Below are 11,848 nucleotides of genomic sequence, written 5' to 3'. Positions count from 1 at the left end.
AAGTAGTGTTACATTTTTTTGGTACTTTTTTTGGTATATTTTCTTGGCAAAAGAAATTTTTCTGTTCTACTAAGGGTTCTTTCTTAATGGTTCCTTAAGCGTTCTTCAGAAACGTTCTTCAGGAGTAGCTCTGACTTCTTCAGGACAAAGTACCTAAGATAAGAATGAGACATGTAGGCCTCCCTTGCCTATACTGGTGGCTCTGAAAAGAGCCGTTCACTGAAGACTGTTTACTTTCAACAGAGAACAAGCAGATCTCGCATATGTTGATGTAAACGGTTTGGTGGCTCTGAAAAGAGCCGTTCACTGAATTATGAAGACTGCCTCTTGTCAACAGACTACAAGTAAACCTCACCTATCTGCTAATGTAAAAGGTTTGGTGGTTCTGAAAAGAGCCGTTCACTGAAGACTGCCCCTTGTCAAAAGAGAACAAGCAGACCTCGCATATCTGCTTATGTAAAAGGTTTGGTGGCTCTGAAAAGAGCCGTTCACTGAAGCCCCTTTCCAACAGTACAAGAATGGAAACCATGCGTGCCAGTGTTTTATTTGTGTTTTTGATGGTACTAACAACTGTGCATTGTGAATTGCTGACACCAAAGTATTCAACAAAAACTAGTTATCATTTCGCTTTCAACATGTTCAACAAAAATTAATAACATTTTGAAGAGGAATTGTAATGGCAAGAGCTTGCCAAGGAATTTTCACCAGAATAAAAACCTGTAATCCAGTGGGGTTGTACTGAAAAAGACATACAGAAATTTAACTCTTTTCTTGAACGAACTAGAAATGAGAGTATTAATCCGGAGTTTCAATATTTACAAAATGATGTAGAGATGCCTGTTAATCTGAACCATAAATGATCAGAGTCAGGAAAACTGGAGATGAATCACATTGCAAAACGAATGAAGAAAAGATTCCCTGATTTATTCCAAGATCAACTACTTACTAATTATGCATTCCAGAGTTCAAATCTTTCAAGAACAATTGACAGTACAATGTACTACATCAGGGCTTTGTTGATGATGAAACAAATTGTTCAAGTGCCCTTATACAGAAGATGAACTTTTAGTTACTTGCCAGAAATCCTCCTCCTCCTCCATGAGAGAAACTGTTGTGGTCCCATTGCATAATAAGAAATTGCACAAAGTCATCAAGACCCCAAGCCACTATCTCTCAGAAATGTTGTCCAAGAACATATTTTCAACATACCTGAAGTTGATGGTGGGGCACAATGTCTGAACATTGGTTTTCAGGGGGGTCAAAATGTACAAAAAATGTACAATTGGAGTTTTGCATGGGTAATATCTCAGCTAAAAGTATTCTAATAGGCTCAATATGGGATAAGAGTAATGTCCTACCAAAGGGCTCTGACAGGCAAAAAAATGGACCATAAAATTATTTTTACTTTTGGAGTTCTGACTCCCTGGAAGGACGAAGTTGCATTTTGAGGGCCCTATATCTTTTAAAGTAAAGAAGTTACAAGTTTTCTGATGCCAGATTTGAATTCTACACAAAAAAGTACCCCAGGATACATACTTTTCAAAGTTGTAGGGGTTCCCTTTATACATTTATGGACCTCCAAACATCGTCTTTCGCGTTACGACACATTTTTTACGCTGACCCCCCCTAAATTTAAAATTGATGGCACGGGAAAACGAAATGGAGTATGAAGCTCAAATTTTCAGGATTTTACTTTCCCATCAATATCTACCACCACACAGAAAAAGAAAAACGACGGTTTGCCTACTCGTTTATAAGTGCAATTTAACCAGACTCCTTTTCTTCCATTTCTCTTCTATTTTTCTCCTTTTCCCCTTTCTCTTCTCTTCTTTCCTTTCTTTTGGGGGGGGGGGGCGGGAGGGTAGACTGCTTCATAAACTTCATAAACTTTGCCATTTGTTTTACACACTTAAAACTACGGGGTCAAAAAATGACCCAAACGGGGTCATTTTGACCCCAGCATAGTTATCAACTAAACACCATACCACTAACGGGGTCATTTTGACCCCATTGGTCGGGGTCATTGCAATGACTACGTATTTGGGTCAAATAGTAACCCCATTGGGGTCAAAATATTACCACATTTCGGGGTCAAATGAAATGACCCCTTCAAAAGGGTTGCCTTATTGGGTTACTTAATGACCTCATTTCGGGGTCAAATGAAATGACCCATTTGAAAGGGTTGTTTTATAGGGTTACTCAATAACCACATTTAGGGGTTGTTTGGATTTTTTTAGTAGGCCTATGGTCATACTGGTCCCACCAGGACATAAGTGTGTTTCTGCACAGAGAAAGCATTACATAAACAGCAAACTGCAAAATGCATCTGTGTATCACACTCACACACAGTCAGTCATCGCCTATGACAGTTCACGTATTATAAGCTTACATGATATAAGCTTATAACAACTGCAGCCAAGACACCAGCCACGACAGCATGAAATTGGAATGAATCTGCGTGCATAGACAAGGGTCTATGCATCCTTGCAGTCTTACTTTTCAACTAACTTTTCATATTCCATCATGCAGACAAGCACACACGACAATCCGCTGAGCTGCACAATCAGAACAAATATGGCGCTGATGTGACCACGTGAGCCGATGCACACCGTGTGTGCAAATAGTTCCGAAATGCAAGTCATTATAAAGTTGACAAATTGGGTAACTTCGGTCAAAAAATTAGTTTTATTTATTAATCAACAAACATTAATTGCAGCTCATGTTTAAACTCATTTATGAATTGAGATTTTCAAAGCGGAAGATTGAAACTGATATCAATGCGCGACGGTATCGGCAAAATGACCACTAAGTTTTTGACCACGTTCGTCGTGGCTAAAATGACCTCGTGAATGTGGTCAAATTAAAACAGTACAACCCCTTGAAGGGTCAAAACAACCCCAAACGTGGTCAATTCAAAATGACCACGGAAAATATAACCCCGTAGTTTTTAGTGTGTACAGAAGAAGCAATTGATATAGCCAAAATGTGTGGATATCAACTAGCTCTGTTTAACCACTCCGGCTGGTGCAATCTTCTATCTGATGAAGAATTACGAGTATTTGAATATAAGCAAGATTTGAAGCACTACTGGAAGAAGGGTTATGGACACAAAGTCAACTATCTTGTGAATTGTAATTTGGTCAGAGATATTGTTAGTTATTTTGTACAGTTGACAACTGGACTTGGCGAGTGAGAGTAAATTTAGTTTGATTATGCATCCCATCTATCACAAGAACATGATCTATGAACATGATGAACTCTCCAATCTGCCCCTCAGTGGCGTAGCCAGGGAGCAAGGGGGAAGCTGCCTCCCATGAGAAGTCTTGCCCCCCCCCCCGTGGGATGCTGTCCGCCCTCTTTTTAGCCCATTTTTAACAATTTTCGTCAAAGTTTGCCTTCCTTGAAAGTTGCCTCCCCCCTTGCCCGCCCTCTGAAAAGTGATGGCTGAGAATTGTGGGGGTGGCGGGTGCACGCCTTTTCAATTTAATGAATGGTCTATAGCCTACTTTGTATTTCTGTTGCAACTGCATGTAGGCCTAGCATTCATTGCTTGGATGTTGATTTTGATCATTGAGTTGAGATATTGTGGAGTCAAATAATTATACTGTTATTAAAAACCATTGATCAGTGGCCCACAAAGATGCATGCGGAAAGTGATTTTCAAGGGGATAAAAACTTACATAATACCATGTAGGATAACGGACCCCCGGGGCAAAACGGACCCAAGGGAAAAATAGGCCTTGGCAATACTGTCGTCTATGCAAATTATATTGAGGAACACAAGTATGGCCACACAGATTTACAACAAAAATTTGATCTGAAACAATCTACTGACATCCGAGCAAGATCGAGTCAAAAAATTACAACCTGTCTGACGTAAGATATGTAGATGTTTAATGTGCTGAAATTTTACTTCATTAATATCGGATTCCAAAATAATTGTGTATTATGTAAACACTAAGGTACTAGCTTTGAGCTGTATGTACTGCATGGGCTATATGCTACAATGTTTTATGCATGCAACCTATTCCTAAAAAATCGGGTATGGGGCAAAACGGAACCCCTAGTGTGGGGCATAACGGAACAGGGTTCCGTTTTGCCCCGGGCGTTTTTCCCCACAGATGGGTTCCGTTTTGCCCCAGTTGTACATAATACGTCTTCACTCAAGGAAATGTAGGCGTTATCTAGGGGCCTACTCGAGCATGGTAAACACTTCGCTGAAACATAGGCATATTATTAACTAGGCCTACAGATAGAATTAATGATTAAAAGTTAACTTACTCCAGAGATGGGTAGGCCTACTTAATATTTCTTTCTAATCAAATATTGGTCATACATATTATAGGCCTACTAGGTCTATAAGAAGTTAACCACTCACTCCACGGATGGTAGGCCCACTTAATATTGTAACTGAATATAGGCCTACATATAAATAGGCCTAGGGCCTACCGATGGAACTACTGATATAAGTTTACACCCAGGGTGCCGTTTTGCCCCATAGGGGGGTTCCGTTTTGCCCCGATAGTGGGGCAAAACGGATTTATTTTTTTGAAAATATTTCTTCATTTTTATAAAAAACTGTAAGATTCAAGTTATATTGGTTAATGGTATATTAAAGGTAAATACAATCTTCAACTGAACATATAATTTTTACAGTCATATTACTTATGGTGACGTCACAGAGCATCCTTGAAGTTAAGTGTTCCGTTATGCCCCACTTTCCCATGATGTACACTGCACTTAGAACTTTGTAGCAAGTTTTTAAAAATGGTTTTGAATGCTGCAAGTTTTTAAAACGTGTTTTTGAATGATATTAAAATGTCTTATAGGGGGGCTTATATGGGGGGGTCAAAAATATGTTTTAGGACCAAAGGGGATACAAAATTTACTCTTTTTAGGGGATCAAAAAATTTTGGTGGGTATGTTCCACGGAATTTTGAGGTGGTGGGTCTTTGGGAGCTGACGGTGTACCGGTAAAAGGGGGTCTTTTGGAGCTGCGAACCGGCCTGCGAACAAGTAAAATGGGGACTTTTGGAATCAAAATCAAGGGTCTTTCTTGGCTTTTTGGTTGAAAATCGCCTAAAAAAAACAGAAATGAGGAATTGGCAATTTTTGGGTCTTTTAGAGCTGAAATTATCAAAATCATGGGTCTTTCGGAGCCCTATTTTGGTCAAATCGGGGTCTTTCGGAGCTGCGAAATCCAAAAAAAAAAAGGGGGTGGGTCTTTCCGGGGAGTATACCCGTATGGTCATTTGTGTTAAGTGCCCCCCCCCCCCCCGGGCATACAGGTTTATAGCTGACGGTTCCGCTTGATGCCTTGATTATTCAAGAGAATTCATGTGGATGTGATTTTCACGAACAGACAAAATATTCGTCCCTATACGACAATGATAACGATGTTTTTTTCTTTTTTCTTCTTGTTATAACGCTTCAAACGCGTTTTGGCGTTGACAATGATAACGATGTTATGTTTGTAAATACATGTTATATACTCTTGAACTGCCCAGCAAACACAAAACGTTTTCGACATCATTCGCAAAAGGTTATAAAAGGTTGTCAGAAAACGTTTAAATGTCGGGTTATATACAGGGTATAGGCCTATTAAGAGTATAAAACGTTTTCATAACCTTAAAAAAACATTTTTGATAATCTACTGCTCAGCAAACAAAAATGTTTTACAGAAAACGTTTAAATGTCGGGTATAAAAGGTATAAAAGGGTATAAAAACGTTTTAGTAACATTCCAAAAACATTCTTGAAAACTTGATACAAAACATTCTAAACAGAATGTTATTTTGGAGTTGAAAAAATATTTTGCGAAAAATGTTTGCCCAAAATATTTTCAATAACGTTTTAAAAACGCTTTCATGACCTTTTTATAACCCGACATTTAAATGTTATTAAAAGGTTTTGAAAAAAACATTTTAAGAACATTTCTGTGTTTGCTGGGTTCAAATATTTTAACATAATGTTATTTAAGTATTGACACAATATTTGGCAAACATGTTTGCAAAAATAGTTTACAATAACATTTTTTTGAAAACATTAAAAAATATTGTTGTAGTGTGTTTTCATACAAAACGTATTAAAACGTTATCACGACCTTTATATAACCCGACATTTTCATGTTATTAAAACGTTTTTACCTAAACCAAAAGCCAAAATATAACTTATTTAAAACGTTTTTAAAACGTTTTTGTGTTTGCTTGGTGTGTTAATAAAATTCACACTAGCACTGGAAAAGCAACGTAGGCCTATTCCAATTACTGAACAAGAATTTTATTGGTTGTGTTGTCCTTGATGTGAAAATGAATGTTTCAACTTTTTTTTCTCCCAAATGGAGGATTAGATGATTTTAACCCGGGCATGTTCAGTGTCTGAAATGTCTTTGTTAATCAAGTTTGTACTTTGTTAATAGGCCTATAGGCCTACTGCTGTTTTCCTCTGTTTTTGCCAAAAATTCATTTCAAAAATACCCAATGACAATTTTATTGGCTTATATCCTTTACATTTGGGCAAGTTAGGGGTGGTGCAATAATCATGTGTACCCCGGGGGTGCATGGTCAATTATGGGTGGTGGGGTGAAGGGCGGTAAACGTTTTTGGCATGCCACAATGGGTGGGGGGAAGATTTTTGGCAGGGAAAAATGGGGGGGGAGCTTTTTTGGCAAGTCGAAGGGGGGAGGAAAGCGATTTTTACCAGACCATTTTGAGATTTGACCAGGGGGTAGGCCTATACACATGCATGATTTAGCACAGCCCAACCTACTCAATTTTAATTTTTTACACTTTCGCTGGGATCACTGAAAAAGCCTAAGTTTAGCCTAAACTATTACTAAGCAAAATGTTGAGAATTCGTATACGAATATGACACAAATTTTAAATTTTGCGCACTTCGCTCTGTGATGGTAGGCCTAATCAGAAACATGTCGTGTGCATTTCAAGTAAGGCCGTATAAAATTAATGTTTTGGTTCTCGTCCAGAGGATTTTCATGAATTGATGAGGAGGAGGTGTTTTTTTTTTTTTTTTTTTTCCAATGTAAAATTAGCATTGTCAGTAGTTTTGGTCTTCTCCAACAGTGCTCGAGGAAACGATGAGGCCCTTTTTTTTTTTTTTTTTCAAATGTGAGATTCTGAGGGATAAACCCCTAGAGTACCACAAAAAGACTTGGAAGTGATGCTTGTTCTCTAATAAACTTATTTATATGTATGAAGATTTCATAAATCATTCCAAAGTCTAAAAAATTGAAAAATCTAAAAAAAAAAAAAATCTGACAAATCCCAGAAATTGAGGAGGGAGGGACGAGAACCAAAATAATTATTTTACACGGCCTAATAGATTCACTTTGCAAGGAGTTCTGGGGCACGGAAGGTCGACGCTAATATCGTACTTGTTACGTCCCGTTTAGGTAAAGTACCCGTTTAGGTAGGTTGGTTTAGGTGTATTTGCTTATTTGCCGCACCATGAGCAAATGTACAGGTGACAATGACATCATTGATTCAGGCATACTTATTTTTAGGTACATTACTATTTACCTTGTGAATTACATATTACTACGGTTAAAAAATGATAATACCTGTCTTTATTTATATATAAAATCAAACATAAAGATTTCAAAATAACAAATGTTTTTACATTTATTACGAGCACATTATATTAATATTCGGTGCAGAGGTTATTTACATGGGACGATCCTGGGCCGAGCCCGCTGGTTACCACATGACTCAATTCCGCGTAATTGATTGGTTCTCCACTAATCTATTTACTTCATGCTCCTTATGACAGAATTCTGCGTCCCGTTGCCCAGATATTTGGAGTAATTTTTCTCCAGGTTTGGTGCATCTCAGTATAAATTGGTGTTAACAGATTGAGAGATTTATATTTTTTCTAACAGTGTAGTCAGGAAAAAAGTAAGTAGAGGCTATTAAAATATACGTGTATTACAAAAATGTTAACGATGTTGATGTTGTTTACCAATAATTCATGTGTCATGTCCGTAGTTATGCATGCTTCTTCTGCAGTTCTGTACGTGTTGTATATGTGCACTGTGCAGTTCCTGGGTGACCCTCTGCTGGGTGACAGTGAGTGCACTTGGCATGAATGGTCTTGGTGTGTGATTGTACTTTATAAATCATTCATAACCTCATGATTGAATATATGTGATGTGTGCGATCCAATCACATTTTATTATTTGTAAATTGCGACTTAAAATTGTGGTCAATATCTCACAATTGACCGCAAATATTAAATCATGAAATTGTTTACAATCTCGCACACAAATAACCCGTGCATGCGTGATTATCATGATTATGTATCATTTCCCCATTTCTAATGCACAAACAAGCACACATAATCACAGGGTCAGAATTTCATTTCACAGTGCGTGAATCAATCTTGATTCTTGCAGAATAAATTTGCAAATAAATTCCCGCAAATCATCTTCTGTGTAAACTGTAAACTACAAACGTTTGCGAGAATCAACTTTGATTCACGCAAATCTGTTTACGAGAATCTTTGCGAGAATCGATTCTCTGACTCTGATTCACGACGGAATTCTGACCCTGAATCACCGTAAGCCTGCATACTTGTTGATCACATATTAAATGCGCAAAAAAACCCAGTGATGACTGAAGAATGCATTTTAATCGCGTTGTTTAGCAAAAAAATTGCAAAATGTTATTTTCATGAAACAAATTTGTATGCAAATGGCGATATAATGAATCATTGAATGACAATTATAAATGTACATGTATTAACTTTGTCTTTGCACTACCATTAAATACAGTCATTGTCATTGTGTGAAATTGTTGGGGTTTGTGTTGGACCTCTGTATTTTTCCTTCATTGGAGCTCGCGCTCCCTCGGAAAATCATCTCGGCCCAAAAGAAACCCAGAGCTGCCAACCCTTCTTGATCCTGCAGAAGACTTCTTCATTTGCTGACAATCTTCTGTCTTCTGCAAAACATATTAAATCTTCTGCATTTCCAGCCATGCATCTGGCTAAATATTCTGCATTTACAGCCATCTAGGGATAGCCTTGGAAAGGCATTTTTAAGGGTCTCAAAAGCTAACATCCAGGAGATTTCAGGGGGGGGGAGGGAGACACTGATCTCACGCAAGGGCCGCTATCCTTGGCGCCCAAGCTTTTTTTACACTTCGCAGAAATCTTCTGCATTTCCAATGTTGGCAGCTCTGCAAACCCATCCGATTTCCCGCAATAAAGTATGGACTTTATGTGTAGATGGTTCCATCACCGTGTTTGATACATGATAATGATCATGCAGGTATTTGGGGGGCTTTAGCGCGAGCCCCCGGGTAAAAGCAGGGGCAGCCAAAGGAAGAGGGCGGCGGAAGAAGAAGGGCGGCGGAAGAAGAAGGCGGCAAAAAGAATAAGTAAAGAAAAAAGGGCGGAAATTTTTTTTTTAAAGTATAAAATTGTGAAAAAATGGTACTAATTACTATACATCAAAATCAAAATGTGTTGTTTTTAGGGCGTTAGCGCCTATAATCCTTTTTTGTTTTTTGCGCTTCACTTTTACAAGCCACCGAAAAAAAATTGGGTCAACCTTTTCAGGCTGTTGAGGAAGGGGCGGCAAAATTGATCAGGTCATGTGTAGTATGTAAAGTTGCTGGGTAGGAACTTATAGCGGCATGGGCTGGCCATGGACAGTTAATGGAACAAATACGGTAATTGAAATTTAGCTATCCCTAAATTACTCTGGACAAATTGGTTTACAATCCCATAAAGCTTGGTGAAAGGTGTTCAAATTCCAAATTTTCTTTATTTTCCTCCTGGAAGGGGTACTACACCCCTGGCCAATTTGGTGCCTATTTTTACATTTTTCTCAAAAATTATAGCGCATTGGTGACAATTAAGATAATGCATGTTGTAGGGGCAAGGACTACAACTATTGCTCTGAAAATTCAGCAACTCAAGCAGGGCTCGAATTAGGGGAGCCAAGGGCCCTCGGCCCCGAAAATCAGTGAGGGCCCACAAAAGACACATCTGGCGGGCCCAAATGGCCCGCAAAATTTGTGACAATTTACTCACTTTTTTGTGGGGTTCATAGGTTAAAACCAATGGCCCAAATTCGGGCCCACAAAAATTTGTGAGGGCCCTCAAACATTTAAGATCAAGGGCCCAAATGGCCCTCAGAAATTCTGGCTTATTTCGAGGCCTGAACTCAAGGCAAGTAGTTATTGATTTATTGATCAAATACTGGTTTTCCTCATTTTTAACTGCAACTCCACAACTGCTGTCTGTGCCGAATTTTTCCTCACTGCAGCCAAAATATCCAAAAATTGGGGGGAAAATTGTTCAATTTGGCAGAAAATTGTGACATTTTGGTATATCGGTCGGTCGAAAGTTCTTGAAAAATTTGTACTATGGGCCCACTTTCAAATGCTCTGCAACACAACCCTACCCAAACCAAACTTGAGTAAGTACTGTCCTGGGGTGTTTACCAAGCCTAGATGTAGGTTCTTAAATTCAGAGTTTAGGCAGCCTACAGGATTTGTTTAAATAAATTCTTGCATCCTACTTAATTAAGGGGTACTACACCCCTGCCCAATTTTGTGCCTATTTTTGCATATTTCTCAAAAATTACAGCTAGTGTTCGAAATAAGGAAAATATGGAGGTTGTCCCGGGGACAACTACATTGTAAAGCATGAATTCTGCTTGTCCTCAAAACATTTTGGTTGTCCCCATAATATATATGTCATGTTTTTGAGTGCAAAGAATCCAAATAGTGGTTGTCCAGGGGATAAGTACATAACTCAATATGGTTGTCCCCAGTGATTTTTGGACAAAAGGACAAGAGGATAAGTGCTTATTTCGAACACTGATTACAGCGCATTGGGGACAATAAGATATGTATAAAAAGGACTACAACTACTGCACTGGAAATTTTTATTTCAGCACAGACAACCGTTGTGGAGTTACAGTCAAAAATGAGGGAAAACCAATATTTGATCAATAAATCAATAACTAATTGCTTTGAGTTGCTGATTTTTCAGAGCAGTAGTTGTAGTCAGGCTTCCCGTTAGTGTGCGTCATTGCGCCCAGACGTGCATTTTACCAATTTGGACGCCAGGTTTCAGATGGCCGGTCGTATTTTGCGTCCATCTCACATGCATGTGGACGCAGACAAAACTTCGAAATTTAATCATTAATTGATGATAAAATTAAGAAATTTCCATTCTTTTATTTCTAAAATAATAAAAGCCCCAAAATTTAACCAACCTGCTAAGAATTGAAGTAAATTCTGCAATATTTGTAAATGCAACTTCAGGAAATCTTGCACTTTTTGCATGCTTTCCGTAACGTGGGTTTGATGGGGAAATCCCCCACTTGATGAAATTTGCTTTGTTTACTGGTGTGTCGGACTGACGACGTGCGGTTAATGTTTATTTAATTATTTATTACACCCTGACAATATTCAGAATTTAATGTTTTAAGTTTATTTTCTCATCAATAATCTACCTTTCCTTTATTAATATTATTGTTACGATGAATGAAAGCAATTTTAAAGACAAAATCAAAATGATAACTTTTTATTTATTTATTGTGGCAGCATGTGATTTAGAAGTTTTAGCATCAACCACACGTTAATCTAAGAATGTGCTAAACTTCGAAAATGTTTTAAAAATTGGCAAAGTTTGTGCATGTTTTTGCATATGTTTCTGACCACGTTTGGACCAAAACTGACACAGAAATGAGAAAATTTATTATAGCGACTGGAGATGGAATATCATGGAAAATGCATCTTTATTTTATTTGAACGATCGATGTTTGATGAGGTGTAGACCGCGGCGGTACGTGTAGCAACAAGGGATTGCCGGCCGTTCTG

General features: G+C 38.2%; 1 protein-coding gene across 1 annotated transcript; it reads left to right on the top strand.

The window, feature by feature from the left end:
- Window positions 1-313: 313 nt before the first annotated feature.
- LOC140171022 (uncharacterized) lies at window positions 314-3,193 on the top strand. The gene is given in 3 exon segments (XM_072194205.1): window positions 314-344; window positions 748-990; window positions 2,952-3,193. Coding segments are annotated over 3 exon segments (516 nt in total).
- Window positions 3,194-11,848: the final 8,655 nt, after the last annotated feature.

The sequence above is a fragment of the Amphiura filiformis genome, chromosome 15 (assembly GCF_039555335.1).
Source record: "Amphiura filiformis chromosome 15, Afil_fr2py, whole genome shotgun sequence".
NCBI classification, from domain to species: Eukaryota; Metazoa; Echinodermata; class Ophiuroidea; order Amphilepidida; family Amphiuridae; genus Amphiura; species Amphiura filiformis.
Note: the sequence above shows the minus strand (reverse complement) of the source record. Positions and strands in the feature narration are given on the sequence as shown.